Raw genomic sequence first — 21,607 nt, 5'->3', positions numbered from 1 at the left:
CTGAGCCGAAGGCAGAGGCTCAACCCACTGAACCACCCAGGCACCCCGTTATGAACCCTTTTTTAAAAGTGTTGTATAAACCATTACACTAAAGTAACTGAGGTCTTTTAAAACCCCATGACACACAGAAATAAGCTAGACATATGGAAACAACAGGATGCAATCCTTGCAAACTTACCACAAAATGGACAAAGGATATAATTAACCAACTAGCCATATTAATAAAAATAGTCACTACATGTCACTAGTATGTAAACTGAATACGAATTAAAATAAAATGAGATTGTTCCAAGATCACATAACAAAAGGTCAAGATTACATGCCGTTCTGACCTAGCAACTAAGAATTTAACCAAAGGAAGTAAGAGACGTAGGCAAGGACATGTATCAGAGTACTGCTTTTAACAGTGAAAACCTGCAAAGAGCTCATATATCTAGCAATAAACAAGCAAAATGGACCACGGCATATTCATATAATTGCAAGTCACTAAAAATGATGTGGGAGATGTAAATGTTCGTTTACCATCTTAAGATGGTCAAACCATATTAAATTTAAAAAGCTATAAAGTTTGGAGTAATCCCACCTGCATAAAAAAGGAGGGGTTAAAAAATAAAAATAAAATAAAAATAAAATAAAAATTAAAAAGGAAGGGTTTTCACTTTTATAGCATTAGAGTTTTTTTTTTTAATTTGACAGAGAGAGATCACAAGTAGACAGAGAGGCAGGCAGAGAGAGAGAGAGAGAGGGAAGCAGGCTCCCTGCTGAGCAGAGAGCCCGATGTGGGACTCGATCCCAGGACCCTGAGATCATGACCCGAGCCGAAGGCAGCGGCTTAACCCACTGAGCCACCCAGGCACCCCTAGCATTACAGTTTTTACTAGTGACACGAGCCAGCATTTGTGAGGGGAGAGGCCTCACATGCACTGTTAAGGTGGATTATAAATTGGCACAGGATTTCTGAATGGGAATTCGGCAACGTGCAGTAAGTGATAAAAATATGTCACATTATGAGGTCTTTCCACTTTTGGTAGCTTAATCTATAGAGCTACTGCAATGGTCATAGAGATGTGTTCACTACACACGGTTCCTGACAGAGCAAAGTACAAAGTGTTTAAAACTAATCGCAAAGGATGAAACTACTGTACACCGACATAATGGAGGACTATATGATGCATCATTAAGTAAGAAAAGAGCATGAAATAGTAACTGAACCATGAGTTCACTCTTCTAGTCTCTTGAGTGTATGAACAAGTTTATAGAAAAACAAAACACTGAAGGTACGCTAAAATGTGTATTAAGATATGAGTAATTTTGTTTAGTTACTCTGTATTTCCTATAAAGAGTATATGCAACTCTTAGAGAAGCTTAAAAGCACAGTAAAAGGTATTGGAAAAAATAAGGCTTAAAAAAATATAAATATAAATATAAATATAAAATATAAAATAATAAAATATATTTACATAGAACATAAATATATTTATATTTAAATATAAAATATATTTATATAAAAATATAAAATATAAAATAATAAAAAAAATAAGGCTTAAAAAAATCCCATGACAATGGTACCAAGCCAAAAGCTAAACATACTTAACATTTAAAAAATTCTAGGATTTACCTCTAAGCCATAAATCCTCACTGAGAGATTCTGCAAAAGCACTTGCGCCAAGGTCACCAATGAGCGTGTTGCAGTTCAAGGTGATGCGCCTCAGACCAGCCATACAGTCCAGATCAGGCCTCCTGTAACGAAGACTCTCCGCCCAGATTTCTTCGTGCCTTCTCATGGTCTGATACTTCAAAGATTTAACAGGATGAAATTAAGACATCTGGATAAGGAAGCAGGGTATGCCTACTGAGGACAGCTTATCATGTCAGACATTTATACGCACATACAAGCATATAAGCCAAGAGAGTCACCCCGAGAGGCTCAACAGTCATTCTAGCTCAAGAGTCTCAGGGACCCAGATTCTCATTTGCCAGTGATTAGATTCTAGCCAGGGAGTGACCTGTGGCTGATTAGTTACATAAACTTTGACAATCAAATTACATTCTATACATTTTATTTTCTTTATCTGCCAAGTCAGGGAATTGGTTCTAAATTCTGTTATTGCTGAGGCTCTAAGTTCTATCATTCTGTCCTCCTGTGGTTTCCAGACCCTTGACTGGGCATCCTGCAGTAGACTTTCTGTAACATGGATCTACTTATTGATAAATTATACACACGAAGTTACACATTCAGTTCTGTACATATACTTCACCTACATTATAAACTACACGGTTATTTTTTAAATACTACAAAAAGAATATAGAGGTTCTGGTATTTTCTTTCCGCAGCTCAATGTATCTCACTATTTTAGAGTTTGCACACCAACTTAAGAGGCCTCCAGTATGCAAAGCCAGTTTGACCTCCCTCAGGAAACTGATGGTTTGATTTTTAACCACAGATAGAGTCGTAAAGACATATTCAGTTCTCTGTATTCATAAGACAAATTTTGGTAACAGGGAACACTGACTTTAAAAGAAAGAAATCTTATTACATGCTCAAACAACAAAAGACTCAAAGTTCCTATGCCAGTCTAAATGGAAAATCATTGGTGCCGTTTTTCTATGAACATTAACTTATAAAAGCAAAAAGTAGAAATCACAGCAAAACACTTTCACGGTGCTTATAATGTGCCAGGCACTATTTTATAAAAACTAGTTCATTTAATCCTCCTAATAAAGCACAGAGGCTAAGTAATGTGTCCATGGTCAGAAGCTATGAAACTGGTGAGCTGGAATCTGAAACTGGGATATTTGGCTTCAGAATCCATGCTGCTGACTGTTTTCTATAACTGGGGTCAACGGACTTGCTCTGCACAGGCCCAAATGTAAATTTTTCAGCTTTGTGGGCCATAAGGTTTCCGTTGCAAATACTTAACTCCGCTGTTGTAGGACGAAAACAGCCACAGTCACAAAGACAGCAAATGGGCCTGGCTACGTTTTAGAAACACTATAACACCCGGTGATGGGCTGTTTCCAAGAACTAAAAATACATGAAAGTATTATTTATAATGTATTATACACTAGATCTTTTATTACTACGGTTAAATGGATTACCTTTCCTTAGTGGTAGAACCCCAAACTGAAAACTGGTAATAATCTTTCAACAAAACCAAAACTGTAATCATGTATATCAAAAGACAAGAAAAGATGTGCCATCTTGTATAGGAGTATTAATGTGCTTTAATTACAGAATATGTTTTCATGAAAGTTTAAACAGAAAGTCACCTTTAAGATCTTGGCCATGTGATCTGCTCCCTGCCATGTCAGATTACACCCCGTGAAGTTTACTGTCTTAAGAGTGATAGAGTTCTTTATACCTTGACAAATAACTAAAAGGAAAAAAAAAAAAAAAAAAAAAAAACCACACACACGATAAGATGAAGAGCCCATACAGTCTGGTCAATTCTGACTTATTTGCTTTTTCTGAGTCTACCGGAGATTTATAGCTGCAGTCTTAAAATCACTATCTATAATCTTCCCAGGCAACGGATGGATTGGTGCATTCTAAAATATGTCAGTAATAAAGGGTTATTCTAGTTTACAGCAACAGTTTAATTTTACCTAGATGCTAGAATTGAATATTCTGAACCTGGCAAACTTTATGCCCAACTAGTCAGTAAAGTACTCTGTACCTTTTGAGATATAAGAAAGAAAAAGAAAAACCTAAAAAGTCTAAGACTCTTCCCATATATTCCTATATTCCTATTTCCAATGATATAACCCAAACTCATTTATCAGTTACCCGTCAATTTAAATGTCAACTCTAAACCCAGAGTTTTATTAGGTACTATGCAATATACTAGAGCAACGTAAGAAAGAACATGTCAAGTCTTAATCCCCTCAAATTAAAATGCAACCTTCCTTACCACCCCAGACCACAGTGGACACAGTGAACACACTAATTCTTCAGGACCCCAATCAACAATTACTTTCTCTGTGATTACTTCTATGATACCCCACCCCCCACCAACACCACTGAATTTGCTGGCCTTTTATATACTCCCATAGCACTTTGCATGTATTTCCTATTTTAGTACATAACACAGTGCATTTTGTCATTAATGATTGCATACAGATGTTTTAATTATTTAAGGATAATGTTTCTTTTGTCTTTACATTTTGCTATTTCCCTTCCCATAATTATTTCTTGATAATAAAAAGATGAATGAAATAATATAGTATATATTATACTGCATATATATAGTATTATACTACATATATACGAACAATATAGTATATACTTGTGTGGCTTGTGGCTTAACATAATCTAAGTGAAAATGGTTCGGAGAGTATCCAGCATGACAAACTTTCAGTGTACAGGTGAGAGGAGACCATGGTTTGATCAGGCATGGGAGACAATCCAGGCAGAAAAGGTACAGACAGCAATTAACACGCAAGCAGGGAGACGTGAGATCAGTCTGGTTGGAGGAGACTTAAAAAACATTGAAACTTACTTTCTAAACCTCCGTCTCCAACTGGGCAGTTTGCAAGAGACAGGTGCACCAGAGAGGTGGATTTATTCAATCCCTTTAATGGGAAGAAAAAGTTAAAATTTTTATGGGTTGAGTTTCCCCCCAAAGCAAATATCCAATGTTTGCAGGACACACTGGAGAAGCCTCACCTTTGTCAAGGCAGTCAAATCTCTCTCGCGCAGTACTAGTCCGTTCAGCTCCAGATTCTTGAGTGCACTTGATATACTTAAACAGCACTTGAGAGATTTACATAACTGGAAGGTCACATCTTTGTTTCTTATCGCAGGAACACGACTTCTGCAAACTTTACTTCTGTCAGAACCTAAAGCAAAATTATTGCAAAATATGTATTATCGTGAGAAAGCATCTGCTCTGTGTTCTTAAAGCCCTCTTTGAGGGACACATGTAAGCTCAAAGCATCAACCACACGAGAGACAGAAATATAAACTGTCACCCAAGCTTGCTGCCCTCCCCCGCAACTGGTCACCAGGCCCTGTCCATTCTATCTCTTTGATCTCTGAAATCCAGTCCTCCCTTTCTATACCTTAATTTGGGCTCTCAGATTACTATTTGTCCTCCTCCCAATCAACTGCCTTCCATATGGAGGGCACAGCAAGCTTCTAAATAAAAAAATCCATCTCATCATCCTTGTGTCTTCCACAACCATCAGGATAAACATCCAACTATTTGATAGTACACACAAGGCCCCTCCCTGTGTGGCTCCTGCCAGGTTGGTTTCCAGTCTCAGGTCTCACTTCTAGAACCCTAAGTTCTTGTCCTGTTCTTTAGTTTTGCCATATTTTTATATTTCTCAAACTTTCGCACAAGCAGCTCCCTTCTGCCATTTGAATAGCTTCTCACATCCTCAGAAAGGAGGCACCTCCTCCAAGAAGTCTTCCCTGAACATTCCTTTCATTGTTCTCTGCTTTGCAGCACCAGAGGTCACTTCTTCCAGAACACTGACTACTGTGCTTGTGTTTACTTGCTGCCTCCCCCAGTAGAAGAGGAGATACTCTAGGCCAGGAGCCTTGCCTCCAACAGTGCTTAGTGCTGGCTGAGCTCATCTAAGTGCCCAGAAACTTTATACAACTTGTGCAATTCTTTTTTTTTTTTTTTTTTTTTTTGGTCAAAAAGAATTTTTTTTTAAAATTCCAGTGTAGTTAACATACAGTGTTATATTAGTTTCAAGTGTACCATACACTGATTCAATAATGCTGTACAGGGGCGCCTGGGTGGCTCAGTGGGTTAAGCCTCTGCCTTCCACTCAGGTCATAAAATCTTTAAAAATAAATAAATAAATTATTTTGTACGTTACTCAGTGCTCACCAGGGAAGTGTACTTTTAAACAACCTGTTAATTCTAAGAAGAGATGGAAAGAATAGTTTTAATGCCACTCTACAAGTGTGGGGATTGTAGTTCAAAAGTAACTCGCTCAGGCCACACAGAGTCTATCCACTATAAGATGTCACTAAAAATAATAATAAAACAAAAACAGCCCCCCCCCCCCCCCAAGAGCTAGGTCTTACTCAAACCGAAACGAAGCAAAAGCCTGAGCTGTATCAGTTTTCCAAATCGCTTTGTTCTCTGTCAGGCTAACTCGTTCAGAAAACCAGGCAAGATCTGTCGAACGCTTAATGAGGCCCCAGACCGCGCTAAGTGCTCTACAAGCAATAACTCCGTGCATCTTCGCAATCACCACGTAAAGCGCGTCCTGTTGGCCCACATCACGGATGGGAACGCTGAGACCTACGGGGCCGTAACTGACTCACTCCGGGCCACTGAGCTGGTAAGAGTCCCCGGGGTACTGCACCCAGACCGCGGGAATGGCCACCCTGGCTGGTGCCCAGCCTCCACCGGGCACCGTCTAAAATCCCGCTTCGCCGCACCGTCACCAGGGCCCCCGAAGCGGGAACTACAAACCTGTTTCGCCAAGCCACGGCTGGAAGAAGCTCTTGATAGAGACTAGGGGCAGATCTTTATTAATCTTGAGGGTGCTCAGGAGCGGCGCCCAGTCCACGAGGCGCAGGCGGTCGGCATTGAAGTCCAGCACGCCCTCCCGCAGGCAAGCGCGCACCGAGGGCAGCGGCACCGAGTCCTGCAGCGCGCACAGGTATTCATAGTGCGAGAAGAAGTCGGCCGCACTGTCGCGGCGCAGCTTCACCGAGTCGATCATGGCCAGGCGTTGGCCTCCAGGGACGCCGGCGGCGGAGACAATGCCCGCGGGCGCCCGGGAGTGCCGGGTCGCTCACGGCCGGGCAGCTGCGACCCCGCGGCTACGCAGCACCGGCAGCTCAGCCGGAAGACGCAGGGTCCCCGGCCACAGCTACGCCAGACCCTCGACGCCGCGCTCCCGCACCGCCCCCCGCCCCCCGCCGCCGGCCGTTGGCTCCCGCCCCACCGCCCTCAGCCGCGCGGGACCGCGATTCAAGCCGGCGGGCGGAGCCTGCAGGGGCGGAGCGCGTAGACGTCAGCACGCTCGCTGTGCGTCAGCACGCAGGGGGAGCCCCGCCTCTCGTGGGGACCCGGCGTGAGATCAAGAGGCGGGCCCTCTGAGGCGAGGGAGGTGCGGAAGGTAGGCGGTTTTCGGGATTTGAGGTTTGCGGAGAGGTTTTTCTGGTCGAGTAACAGTGAGAAATCGATGTAGCAGCACAGTTAAAAAGTGGTCTGAAGTTCTGACGGGTGTCTTGTTTGCACCGCCCAGGAGAGAAGACCCTTAATAAGGGATGTGCAATGATTTAGTGGATGTCCACTGCTGTCCATTAAATCTTTGCTGTGTTAATTCCTACAAGTAACTCTTCATTTTTGTAGTTTCGACTTACCTCACACAGCTGTTTTGGCATATTTAATGAGTTCCATAAATTCAGGACGTTATTGCGATTACTAGTAATCGCTTTGTTTTGTGTTGACATTTAACTCTCTCATAATTGTATTCTGTCTTCTAGCCTTTTTTTTTTTTTTTTTTTTTTTTTTTTTAGTAAAACGATAGAAGTTTGTTAGATGAAGATACAGAAAAAGCTCTAGAGTGAGAGGGGGTCCCGACAGGGTTGCCTTTAGGGTTGGTCTTTTATAGAAAGCTAACCAGGGAATGTAAATGCTTTTAACATTTCTTTTTTTTTTTTTTTTTAAGATTTTTAATTTATTTATTTGACAGAGAGAGCGCGCACGAGAAAGCACAAGCAGGGCGAGCAGCAGAGGGAAAGGGAGAAGCAGGCTTTCTGCTGAATAGGGAGCCTGATGCGGGACTCGATCCCAGGACCTGGGATCATGACCCGAGCTGAAGGCAGATGCCCAACCAACTTAGCCACCCAGGCGCCCTGCTTTTAACATTTCTATTGATATCACCACTGAGCAAGGACTATCCATAACACCTTCAACGGCTTACTTCCTTTTTAGGGTATGGTTGATTATCCCTTCCGCCCTTTTTAAAAAGATTTTATTTATTTATTTGAGAGAGAGAGAGAGAGCACAAGCCAGCGGGGAGAGGCAAAGGGAGAAGCAGACTCCCTGCTCAGCAGGGAGCCCGATCTGGGTCTGAGTGGAAGGCAGATGCTTAACCAACTGAGCCACCCAGGGACCCCCCTTGCAAGTGATTATCATAAAAAGGCACCCACCCCACTTGCTTAGGGCAGGGTGGCTGGACCCACCCTGCACGCCCAAGGCATTATTTTTTTCTCAAAGGTTTTTATTTATTTATTTGAGAGAGAGAGAGGGAGAGCACAAGTGGGGACCGGGAGGCAGAGGGAGAAGGAGAAGAGCACACCCCACTGAACAGGGAGCTCCAGGCAGGGCTCAATTAAAGGACCCTGAGATTGTGACATGAGTTGAAGTCGGTTGCTTAACCCACTTGAGTTACCCAGGCCCACCCTCCCAGGCATTATTTTAAGCACTGTTTAAGTATGAAATAATTTAATTTTCCTAACAACTCCATAAGGAATATATGATTGTATATCCACTAAGTAGGTAGAACTCAGATAATTGGCCTCTGAACCTGCATTTGTATACAGTTTCTAGAACGGTGATAATCTTTAGGTGTTATGTTTAGAGCATTCCTCTTCCACTATAGAGCCAAACTAAAATGGACTCACTTATGTCAGGGACAAAATGAAGATGGTCAATTGTCACACATAAAGGAAACTTAAATAATTACAGGAATATACAGCTCTGCTTAGAAATCAGCAAAGGACACCAGCCAGTCCCCGAATGCCAACTCTGATCTCACCTTCTCTGGACTTCCTTGTTCCCTTGACTCAGCTACCCTGATCCAAATAAGATAGAATACGACTAGGCAACCACTCAGCGGAAAAAACCAAATAACTTCTGCATTGCCCCATAAAAATTCCTTAGCCTTCGAGAGACTCAGAATTGATTGCTCCCAGAGGTTGAAGGTCAAAATCCTTGAAATAAGCTCATCTTTCTGTTTTGTTTTATTCAATATGTGGAGTTTGGTTTTTGACACCATCCACTGGTTAAGTGGGATCATTTTACCTCTCATTTACTGTATTTCACTGATCCATCCTGACATTATTCCCAGACCCCCAACCCAGCTTACTTTCCCGTGGAGCCTCAGTGCTGATGCCTTCTGCTCATCTCTAATACTGATCTTCTCTGGACCTGGTTTCAGAGCAACGAGTTTATTAGATCCAGTCACAGACCTGTGTGAACCTGGTCAACAACATAGGCTGTCTTATTTTAACTGCCAAGTCATTCTCATTTCTTTTTTCCATCCCTTTACTTAAAACAATTCACAAGGGCTCTTCCAGACCTCCTCTATTCTTTTCATGTCACCATTAGATACTGTGTCCCTGCTCTCTGACCTGAAGAAGATACCTCTTATTTCACCAGCAAAATAAGTTTTCAGGCACAGACTTCTTCAACTTCTTTCCATGAACTCTGGCTGCCTTCCAATCCATCCTTCGTAATGCAGCCCTGGCTTCCTGTTCGAATCCTTCCATGACTTCTCATTTCTCTTAGGATAAAGGCAATCCTCCTCACAATTGTTTAAGATATAGCTGCTCAATGTGGACTCACAGACTGGCTGCAGTTGAGAATGGTTACTGTTCTATAAGATGAGGAGCTTGCTTCAGAATGTAAATGCACTAACCATCCTGTTCATTTCAGCAGATGAGGTTCTCTTGATGATGGTAGCAGGGTGTTGGTACATTCTAGAGCAAGCTCCTTATCTCACTGTCCACTGGCACTTTGAGTGTCTGATCCCCTGATCCAGCATCCCCTGGATGTGATGGAGGCATGATCTCTACAACCTCATCTTGCACCCCTCTCCCTTTCATTTTTCAGGAGTCTAGCCCACAGTGGACTCCTCTCAGACCTACATACTTGTGGTTCATTGTCCATGCTTTCCCGTCTACATGAATATTCCCTTCCATATGCTCCCGGTTAATGCCTTCTCATCCTTCTCATGTCATGTGTCACATTGCCAAGGAAACATTCCCTTACCTACCCTACTCATCAAATCCCCCAACCTAAGCTCTCATAACACCATGTCTCTCTCATTCATAGACTTCATCCCATTTCACAGCCCATTTTTTTAATTAATTTTATTTTTTTAAACATATAATATATTTTTATCCCCAGGGGTACAGGTCTGTGAATTGCCAGGTTTACACATTTCACAGCACTCACCATAGCACATACCCTCCCCAATATCCATAACCCCACCCCCCTCCCCAACCCCCCTCCCCCCATCAACCCTCAGTTTGTTTTGTGAGATTAAGAGTCACTTATGGTTTGTCTCCCTCCCAATCCCATCTTGTTTCATTTACTCTTCTCCTACCCCCTTAACCCCCCATGTTGCATCTCCTCTCCCTCATATCAGGGAGATCATATGATAGTTGTCTTTCTCCGATTGACTTATTTCGCTAAGCATGATACCCGCTAGTTCCATCCACATCGTCGCAAATGGCAAGATTTCATTTCTTTTGATGGCTGCATAGTATTCCATTGTGTATATATACCACATCTTCTTTATCCATTCGTCTGTTGATGGACATCTAGGTTCTTTCCATAGTTTGGCTATTATAGACATTGCTGCTATAAACATTCGGGTGCACGTGCCCCTTCGGATCACTACGTTTGTATCTTTAGGGTAAATACCCAGTAGTGCAATTGCTGGGCCATAGGGTAGTTCTGTTTTCAACATTTTGAGGAACCTCCATGCTGTTTTCCAGAGTGGTTGCACCAGCTTGCGTTCCCACCAACAGTGTAGGAGGGTTTCCCCTTTCTCTGCATCCTCGCCAGCATCTGTCATTTCCTGACTTGTTAATTTTAGCCATTCTGACTGGTGTGAGGTGATATCTCATTGTGGTTTTGATTTGTATTTCCCTGATGCCGAGTGATGTGGAGCACTTTTTCATGTGTCTGTTGGCCATCTGGATGTCTTCTTTGCAGAAATGTCTGTTCATGTCCTCTGCCAATTTCTTGATTGGATTATTTGTTCTTTGGGTGTTGAGTTTGCTAAGTTCTTTATAGATTTTGGACACTAGCCCTTTATCTGATATGCCGTTTGCAAATATCTTCTCCCATTCTGTCAGTTGTCTTTTGGTTTTGTTAACTGTTTCCTTTGCTGTGCAAAAGCTTTTGATCTTGATAAAATCCCAAAAGTTCATTTTTGCCCTTGCTTCCCTTGCCTTTGGCGATGTTCCTAGGAAGATGTTGCTGCGGCTGAGGTCACAGCCCATTTAAGATAGAAATAGAGATCACCATATGGTCCATGAGGAAGAGATCATGTCTGTTTTGCATCTCCAGGGACTAGCACAGTTACTACATGCTACATATAACTGTAGCACTAGTTACAATACTTCTTAAATGAACAAATGAATGTACCTAATCAATCATCAAGCCCTGGCAGTTTTTCCTTTATAGCGTCTCTCATACTCCTTTCTTCTATTTGCGTTGCCATTATTCGCCATTTATTATCTTACATGTGGATTGTGATGATTGCTTCAGGCTCTCCTTACATCATTTATAAAGCTTCCCAAGGTTCATGGGTCATCCTGTTGCCAACACAACAAACCCCTAACTTTTAAGAATGACATTTAAAACTTTCCACGGTTTGGCTTTAATTTCACTTACCCGGCTTGTTTTTAATCTATGGGTCTAATTATCTCTACATCTTTGCTTCCTTCCAGCTCTGTGTATTGTGTCAAAAACTCTTCTAGTCACCACCCTTGTGTCTCCTTCTCTGGGAAAGTTTCACAGATAATCCAAGCAAGATATGGATCCCTTCTCACCTCTGAACTTGGGAACAGTTTAATAGGACGTATCTGGCACTGCCATAAGGCATCTACATCTTATCTTCCCTGCTGGTATCTAAACTCTTTGAGAGCACGGACACATCTCTGTGTTCTGTGCGGTTCTCAGCATTGCTGTTATACACATAGTCAACCTAGTCAGTGAATATTTGGTGAATGAATGTTGAATGAAATGAGTTCTCTGGCTCTTTCTTTTTCTACTTTTCAAGGTTCTGTAGTTAGTTACATTTGGACAGTGTTGCTTCATAGCAACATAATAACCCAGCTCACAGAGTGTTGCAAATAGCTGCTAAGAACATCCCTCTGCCACTTTAGAACAGCTTGTTCCCTCTCAAATGAAGAGCAGGATTCCATACTTATTAAATGCCTTTGTTCACTTGGCCTTTAGAGACATTGGGGGCATCAGTGCTCTATATTCAGCGAAATGCCTATTTTGATTATAATTTTCCCTTGTGAATAACAGCTATCCAAAGATGTTCCTGTACAATTTTTCACCCTTTTATATTCATAAAATGTATTTTAACTACATAAAAGCATAAAATAAATAGAATTCTATTTGTTTTGGTAAAAGTATAGGGAAAGGTCTTTATGGCACATTACCAAACTTGTTTAGGGAGATTTTAACCATGTGAAATGTGTTAGAGAGGCACCAAGAGTTCAAGAATTCTCAAAATTCAGACACAGTTGCCTCATGTATCAGCACAGTGGCAACCATCTATATAACAATAATTTGGAAGATGCTGTTCCAATAATTTGGAACTCAAGCTGTAATAATGTGGAACAAATCATCCTAAAACTTTAGTGACATCAGCAAGAATTTGGGGGTTTTTGATCTATGGACTAGCTGTAGTGACTGTTTCAGACCTCCTGGTGGCTGGTTTTCCTCCATGGTTGGATCCATTTGAGGTCTGTCCCACATACCTGACTCCAGGGCCCAACTGTGGGTTAGCTGCCTCCAGGGCACACTCTTCTTACTGTGGCCACTGAAACACAAGAGGTGAGCCCACTTAAGCCCATTTAAGACCTCAGCTGGCATCAAATCTGCTCACACTACACTGACCAAAACTTGTCTCAAAACTCAACTATTGTTATTACATTGCTGGGAGAATTGGTGATGATAAGATGAGCACAAATGAAAGGTTTGAGATTCACATCTTCCTTACTAACATTGACAGTCAATGGAACATTCCTGGGGAACTGAAATGGTAGCTTTTTGTGATTTCTATCACATTAGAGTTTGCCAAAGCCACTTAAGTAAAACATACATAATATAGCACATCTCGTTTTAATTTTCCCCACCATTCCACCACGTATTATCAGTGTGGTACCTAACAGATAAACAAACAGAAACTGAAGCAACCCATTGCTAGCACACCTACTTCACAAGAAATACTAATGGAAGTTCTTCAGATGGTATCAGACTCAAACCCACAAAGACAAAACAAGACAAAGAATTCAGATTAAAAAGACAACATAAATTCACATTTCTTCTTTCTTGACTGATTTTAAAAGTACATAAATGTTATATTTATATTTAGATGATTATGCACATAACAGATAGAACTGTAGTATATCTGACAATTCAGACAAAGGAGGCAGTGAGAACAAAGCTGTGTTAGAGTGAGAATGACACCAGAGCATAACCTGAATCCATAGGAAGAAATGAGAACCAGAAATGGTAAATAAACAGACTGACTTAACAAACTCCATTAATATTTATTTGCTCTTATTTCTTCTCTCAGCTCCCCTAAAAGGGGTAAGATTATTTACAGTCATACTTATAACAATGTATTGTTGAATATGTGACATATATAAATGTAATAAAACCAAAAAGGGTTGAGGGAGGAGTAAAGTTTCTATATCTGACTGGAATGAAGTTAGTTTAAACTGAAGTAGATTCTGATAAGATATAGATTGTAAGCTTTAGAACAGCCATTAACTAAAAAAAGATTGGTAATAATAAATGGAGTTAAATGTTACACTAGAAAATATCCATTTAATATATACAAATATATTCTACAAAGTAGAATAGAGGAGCAACAACAACAACAAAACCTCCAAACGTGAGACATGTAGAAAACAAAAGGTAAAATGACATAGATCCTACCATATCAACAATAAAATTAGATGTGAATTAATGAAACAATCCAATCAAAAGGCAGGATTATCAAACTGGATAAAAAACCAAAAAAATGTGTGGACAGGAGGTACTCCTTAGATTTAGAGATACAAATACATTCAAAATAAAAGATGAAAAAATGTACATCATGCAAATAGCAACCAGAAGAATGCTGTAGTGGCTAGACAAATACTGGACAAAATAGACCTTAAAACAACAACGAAAAGGAGTTGCTGGATATAAGAGGGAGATTTCATGATGCAAAAAGGGCCTAAACTGGAGTACCTGGGTGGCTCAGTTGTTAAGCCTCTACCTTCGGCTTAGGTCACGATCCTAGGGTTCTGGGATGGAGCCCCACATCTGGCTCCTTGCTCAGCAGGAAGCCTCCTCCTCCCTCTACCATTACCCCTGCTGACTTCCCTCTCTCGCTGTGTCTCTCTCTGTCAAATAAATAAAACCTTTAAAAAAGAAAAGAAAATAAAAAGGTCAATCCATCAGAAGACATAAAAATCGTTAATATGTGCAACTTGTAAGAGAACAGCAAAATCTGAGAAGAAAATAGCAAAATACATGAAGAATTGAAGGGAGAAATAGAGAATTCAACAAGATTAGTTGAAGACTTCTATACCTCCGAGTCAGTAATGGATAGATAAAGTAGGCAGAAGATTAACACCGAGGTAGAAGACTTGAACCACACCATAAATTAACTAGACCTAACAAAGATCTGTAAAACACTCAACCCAACAAGACTTAGATTCATCATCTTCTCAAGTACATATGAAACACTCTCCATGGTAGATCATGTTCTAGGCCATAAGATGAGATTGAAACCCACACACACTGTAGGTGGGAATGTAAATACTGCTGTCATTTTACAAAATGGTCAGACAGTTTCTCAGAATGTTGAGCATAAGAGTTATTCTGTGATCCTGCACTTTCTGCTACAAGATATATACTTAGCAGAAGTAGAAACTTAGGTCCACACAAAAACTTTCACGTGAATGCTCATAGAAGCATATTAATAATGTCAAAAAGTGGAAATAACCCAAATGTCAATAAAAAATGTGTAATATTCATACAATGAGCTATTTTCAAGCTATAAAAAGGAATGAATTATTGATACATGTTACAACATGGATGAACCATGAAAGCAATATGCAAAGTGAAAAAAACCACTCACAAAAGACCATATATTGTATAACTCCATTTATTATAAATGCCCGGAATAGGCAAATCTGTAGAGACAGAAAGTAGATGAGTGGTTGCCTAGGGCTGAAGGGTTGAAGACAATGGCAAAAGACTACTGATGTGTCTTGACTTTTATGTGGGGGAACAAAAATCTTCTAAAATTGGGTTTTGGTGATGGTTGTACAACTCTGTGGATTGCACTGAATTGCTTACATTAATGGGTGAAATGATGGTAAATTATGTAGTGTTAATTATATCCCAAAGCTGTTAAAATTATGATAAATTTTATGCTTAGAAATTTGGAAATTCATCCACGATTACAATTTCTTAAAAAAAATGCAGCCTAAAAATAACCCAAGAAAGAAAAGAGTATCTAATAACCCCAGTTAAGTACATTTACAGAAAACAATTTCCAGGGATAAGTGACTTTCTTGGTAAATTCTTCCAAATATTTAGGGAAGAAATAGGAATCTTAAAAAATTTCCAGGAAACAGAAATAACAGAATACACTACTCAAATCTTTTTTTTTTTTAATGAGGCCATCATAAACTTCAGACCAAAGCTGAAAAGAATATTACAAGAATGGAATCACAGGCCAATTTCTCTTCTGAACATGCATGCAAAAATTGTAAACAAAAGCACAAATAGTATCCATGGTATGTAAAACTATAATACATCCCAACTGAATTGGTTTTATTCTGGTATTCAGCTTACTGTCCAAACATAAAATAGATCTCAGGAATAAACTCAAATGGAAATAATTCATGTAAAAAAGAAGTCAATAAAAAAAAAGAAAGTCAATCAGGAGAAACACAAGAATGAATAAGCACAACAGATAATGCCTTATAAAAAATAGATGAAAAATATTCCATAAATTACTGAATATTCTAAAATTTTAAAATAAAAAAAGCAGTTGAAAAAGATTCAAGAGAAAGTGACAAATACTGAATATAGGCCAAAAAAAATCAAATATACAAATGATAGGAGCACCTAAAGAATAAAAGCAAGGAAACAGAACAAATACTAACAGTATAATTTAAGAAATTTTCTAAAATAATAATAGTAATAGTAAAAATAACACTAATAGAAACTGCATTTTGAACAAGTATATTACATACCTGAAATAGTAAGTCAGAATGATCAACACCAAGTTGTATTCTAGAGAAATTTTAGACCTAAAATGGGAGGTTGGAATTTTAATCCTAACAAAACTAACTTTTAACTATAAAGGACATGGACCAACTATTAACCAACACGCAAGAGGTCAGGTTATCTGAATTCCATGAACCCTTATGAAGGAAACTATTAAAGAAAGAGTATCACACAGCCTAAGTGACCAGAGATAATCAATATAAGTATGACTGATTAGCATTAAGTGTAGTACAGCTTGTAGAATGAGAAGTAAATGAGGGTTAAACAGGAAAGACTATCATATGCAATGGCTGTAAGCTCTGGCAATGTAGGTATTAGTCCTGTAAGTGACAGAGAAACAATGAACAAACACCAAATGAAGTTAAAACTGTTTTCAAGCATTGTATATTGAAATTGCAATTCTGAGTCTGTTCTGTGAGTAATATGGAATGGAACAAATGAGGAATTATGGAGTATTCTATTTAAAAAAAAAAAGATTTTATTTATTTGGAAGAAAGAGAAAATGTGCATGCACAGGAGGAAGAGCAGAGGAAGAGACAGACTCTGCACTCAGTGTGAGCCCAGTACAGGGTTCAGTCTCACAACCCTGAGATCATGACCTGAGCCAAAATCAAGAGTTCAATGCTTAACTGACTGAGCAACCCAGGCATCCCTGAAGTATTCTAGTTATAACATCTGTGAGCTACAGAACTTGGGTTCTCAGGATGGAGGAAATGAATACAGAGATAATATAGAGGATGTTTATTAAAAACTGCAGTGCTGAGTTAGAATTATCTGTCTATAATTAATAAGTCATTTTAGCTATATATATATATTTTTAAAGTCTTTATTTATTTGAGTGAAAGAGAGAGCATGCATGCACACAAGTAGGGGAGAGCAGAGGGAGAAGGACAAACAGACTCCACACTGAGCAGGGAGCTTGACCCAGGGCTCGATTCCAGGAACCTGAGATCATGACCTGAGCTGAAGGCAGACCCTTAACCAACTGAGTCACCCAGGCATGGCATTTTTATTATATTATATTATACCATATTTATACCATATATTATACTATATTATACCATATTTATATAGATAAAGGTATTTAGGTCTATGTCTATATCTATAAATTTATATATAACTATATACTCTGTATATAATTATATATGAAAATATGTGTCAAGCACACACACACACACACACACACACACACACACATATACATGCTATCTCTGTCTATTGAATAGGACTAGAACCAATGACCAACCCAGTAGGAACAAAGATCCATAGGGCTCAGTTTATGATCTTGAAATGGCTGATTTAAGGTCTGTGGTGCATTTGTGTGAAATGTACTTGGAAAGTTTTGTGATACCAAATAACAAGGAAGTCATCAAAGAGCACTGGGCCATTTCAAGAGGACTCAGGAGCCAAATGTGAGGAGGCTTTCCATGGACAATAGAACAGTTTGAACTTCAGTAGGTATAATAATTACAATGAATTAAAATCCATCAACTATGTTTAAATCCATGGGTTTCTATGGATACGAGAAAAAGGTCACCTTATGAGGATCATTGGGGAAAAATTCATTATAATGAAACCTGATTTTTAGAATGGTACAGGTAGAATGGGGTAGGGTGAGAGAATAACCAAGCTTTTATCCTGCCTTTCTGTTGCGAACTATATCACTGTGCAACCAAATTGTAGATGAGGGGGTAGATCTCTTCATTAAAGTATTCCTGCCAATAAGTGGAAAAGAAGTGATTAAATTAGAATATCTCAATTTTGCAATCCATGATGAATTTATGCTGGGACCTGGTAGAATTTGGAAATGCAAGATTAACTTAGAAGAACTGTGAGTTCTAGTGATTGAACAAAAGATTTGTGTATTCACTGAGTATCAATGGCTACTGACATCACATAGAGAGCAAAACCAGACATTATCTGCTTCCTGACAAATAATACACCACAGTCTGTAGTCTTCCTGAAAGGATTGACCAGTTTCTTATTTTCCAGGAAATACAGAGGACAGAGGAACATATTTAGCTGCACCATGAACATGTACTCAGCAAAATCCATATGGTGGGGAACTCTACAGTCAAGGTCAAACTCTACAGGTCAATGTATTCTTCAACAGATTCATTGAAGGTCAGTAAAAGGATGGAAAGGTGACTTATAGAGTAAAAGAGAAAAAGTCATTATTTAAAACAGCAAAACTAAACCATGCTGTCTCGGGTTACAAACTTGGATGATAAATTTATAAGAAATTTAAGGATGAGTCAATTATAAAAGTGAAGAAAATGATTACTTTTTGGAAGAAGAAAATTGTAATTGGATCAGGACACCAGGAGGGGCTTCAGGCAAAGTTCTGTTTCTTTAATTGTATGATGATTACAGGAGTATTTGTCTTCTAATATCATTAAGCTATATATTTGCCTTTTGTGGTTTCCTGACTCTATAACATATTTTATAACAAAAATGTTTTAAAAAATCAAACACCTAGGAATAAATATAACAAAAACATTATGAAAACTCGATACAGAAAACTTAAACTTTTTGAGGTAATCAGACTTAAATAAATGGATGTCATTGGTCATTGATTGCATGATTCAATATTGTAAATCAATAATCTCCAAACTTTACGGATTCAATGCAGTAAGAGTCAGTATCTCTCGTGTGTGTGTGTGTGTGTCTGTCTGTCTGTATATGTCTGTCTGTCCGTAAATTGACAAGTTGAATCTAAAATTTATATGGAGATTCTTGGGGTGCCTGGGTGGCTCAGTGGGTTAAGCCGCTGCCTTCAGCTCAGGTCATGATCTCAGGGTCCTGAGATCGAGCCCCGCGTCAGGCTCTCCGCTCAGCAGGGAGCCTGCTTCCCTTCCTCTCTCTCTGCCTGCCTCTCTGCCTTCTTGTGATCTCTCTCTGTCAAATAAATAAATAAAATCTTTAAAAAAAAATAAATAAAAAAAAATAAAATTTATATGGAGATTCTTAAGGGCAGTCATAGTAAGACATGAAAAAGTACACAGTTGGAGGACTATATATCAGATGACATGATTGATTAAGCTATGATAATTAGAACAATGTGGTACAGACAAAAGAATAGAAATAGAGCTATGGAATAGAACAACAGGTTTGACCCCTACCCAAATACATGAAGTCAGTTTGTTTATGACAATGGTAAGAATACAATAGATAAAGGAATTTTTTTCAATAAATGCTTATATGTAAAAAATGGAAAAAATTAATATTGATCCTTATGTCACGCCATATACAAAAGTCAGTTCCAGATGGATTGTTGATCTAAGTGATCAGCAAAATGATCATTGAAGAGTGAAAAAGTAAACCAAAGAGTAATAGAAGGTCTTTTCAATATTTATTTCTGACAAAAATTTGGTGCCCAAAAAAGTACTTGATTCCAGGAAAAAGACAGACAACCCAACAGAAAAATAAGCAAAGCTTGAACAGGCACTTCACAGAATAGAATATCCAAAATCACTCAAAAAAAAACATGACAAGGTACTCATCTTAATAAGGGAAAAGAAAAGAAATTTAGTTAAACATTTAAAACACAAATTAATTAATCAGGAAAATGAAAACCACAATGGGATACCACTATATGTGCACTATAATGGCCAAGATGAAAAGAGCTGATGAAAATGTGGAGCTGCCAGAACTCCCACGCACTACTGGTGGGAGAGTAAATCAGTAGTGTGGAAAGTGAAGGTATGTGTAGCCTAGGACCTGGCAAGTGTACACCTAGTATATACTCAACACATGTGTGTATATATATGCCCCAAGAGGCCTGCAGAAGAGTGTTCAAAGAAGCACTATTTATATAGCCTCAAACTAGAAATAACCCAAATTCTGCTCTATCAAGAGCAGAATAAATAAATTATAACTTCAGGCAATAGAATACAATGATAGTGAATGAACTCTTGCTCCAAGCAAAAATATAGCTGAATCGCAAATTTCATGTTGAGTGGAAGAAGCCAGATGCAAATGAGTACATACCATATATTAGTTATCTGTTGCTCCATAACAAATTATCATGATATTTAGCTGCTTAAAACATTCATTTATTTATTTCAGATTCTGTGGCTCGGGATCCCAGGTTTGGCTTAGCCAGTGCCTCTGCCTCAGTGCTGTAATTTAGGTTGTCAGTGGGAGCTGTCATCTCGTTTGAACACTGAACTGAGGGAGGATCTGCCTCCAAGTGTACTTATTTGGCTCTGGATGGGATTCCTTCTTTATAAGTGATTGGACTTGAGGCCTCAGCTGTCCACTGGCTGGGGGCTGTGACCTCCTTGCCGTGGGGTCTCTGATGGTGCGGTTCATGACATGGCAGCTGTCTTCTATCAGAGGGAGGAAGAGGGGGAACAAGGTAGGAGATTTGTCCCCTAATCTTGGAAGTCCCATCTCTCACTTTTGCAACATTCTGTTGTTATAAGTAAGTCATGCCTTCCAGCGTATATTCAAGTGGAAGGGATGACATGAGGACATCAATACCAGGATGCAGAAGTCATTGAAACTCATTTTTTTTAAAGATTTTATTTATTTATTTGACAGACAGAGATCACAAGTAGGCAGAGAGGCAGGCAGAGGGAGAGGGGAGGAAGCAGGCTCCCTGCAGAGCAGAGAGCCGATGCGGGCAGAGAGCTGATGCGGGGCTCGATCAGGACTCTGGGATCATGACCTGAGCCGAAGGCAGAGGCTTTAACCCACTGAGCCATCCAGGCGCCCCGAAACTCATTTTGAAGCTGCCTACCACCTGATGTGATTCCATTTTTGGAGTTCTGAAGCAGGTGAAAAAAATCCATGATAACAGGAATCAGAATTGTGAATCCTGATGAGGCTTCGGGTTGCTGGTAATGTAAGAATGCAAAGCACTGGTTCCACAGATGTTCTTTTTTTATTATTATTTATTTTTATTAACATATAATGTATGATTAGCCCCAGGGGTACAGGTCTGTGGATCATCAGGCTTACACATTTCACACTACTCACGATAGCACATACCCTCCCCAATATCCATAACCCAACCACTCTCTCCATCCCCCCATCCCCCCAGCAACCTTCAGTTTGTTTTATAAGATTAAGAGTCTCTTATGGTTTGTCTCCCTCCTGATCCCATCTTGTTTCACTCTTTCCTTCCCTAACCCCCAAACCCCCCACTCTCAAATTCCTCATATCAGGGAGATCATATGATAATTTCTTTCTCTGATTGACTTATTTCCCTCAGCATAATACCCTCTAGTTCCATCCACATCATTGCAAATGGCAAGAGATCATCTTTTTTTTTTTTTAAAGATTTTATTTATTTATTTGACAGAGAGAGATCACAAGCAGGCAGAGAGGCAGGCAGAGAGAGAGAGGAAGCAGGCTCC

At 39.5% G+C, this 21,607-nt stretch overlaps 1 protein-coding gene and 1 long non-coding RNA gene across 10 annotated transcripts in view; one reads left to right on the top strand and one right to left on the bottom strand.

Annotated features, from left to right (window-relative positions):
• CEP78 (centrosomal protein 78) overlaps window positions 1-6,872 on the bottom strand; it is a 33,850-nt gene extending 26,978 nt beyond the window's left edge. For 2 of the 8 annotated variants that reach the window (XM_047700051.1, XM_047700049.1), the window contains exons 1-5: window positions 6,438-6,872; window positions 4,667-4,839; window positions 4,500-4,572; window positions 3,271-3,374; window positions 1,619-1,793 (exon numbers count right to left, since the gene is read on the bottom strand). In XM_047700051.1, the coding sequence (XP_047556007.1) occupies window positions 1,619-1,793; window positions 3,271-3,374; window positions 4,500-4,572; window positions 4,667-4,839; window positions 6,438-6,690 (778 nt within the window). In that variant the 5' untranslated portion in view covers window positions 6,691-6,872. Of the gene's footprint in view, window positions 1-1,618; window positions 1,827-3,270; window positions 3,375-4,499; window positions 4,573-4,666; window positions 4,840-6,437 lie in introns of those variants that run through there. The other 6 variants (XM_047700052.1, XM_047700047.1, XM_047700046.1 and 3 more) reach the window with 5 other exon arrangements.
• Window positions 6,873-7,017: 145 nt separating this feature from the next.
• LOC125083454 (uncharacterized) overlaps window positions 7,018-21,607 on the top strand; it is a 78,643-nt gene continuing 64,053 nt past the window's right edge. Inside the window, exons 1-2 of one of the 2 annotated variants that reach the window (XR_007122278.1) lie at window positions 7,018-7,089; window positions 18,237-18,368. This is a non-coding gene — a long non-coding RNA (uncharacterized LOC125083454). The remainder of the gene's footprint in view (window positions 7,090-18,236; window positions 18,369-21,607) is intronic. The other variant, XR_007122277.1, reaches the window with a different exon arrangement.

This window comes from Lutra lutra, chromosome 13 (genome assembly GCF_902655055.1).
Source record: "Lutra lutra chromosome 13, mLutLut1.2, whole genome shotgun sequence".
Lineage (NCBI taxonomy): Eukaryota > Metazoa > Chordata > Mammalia > Carnivora > Mustelidae > Lutra > Lutra lutra.
The sequence above is the reverse complement of the archived record's forward strand: the minus strand, read 5'-3'. Positions and strand labels throughout refer to the sequence as shown.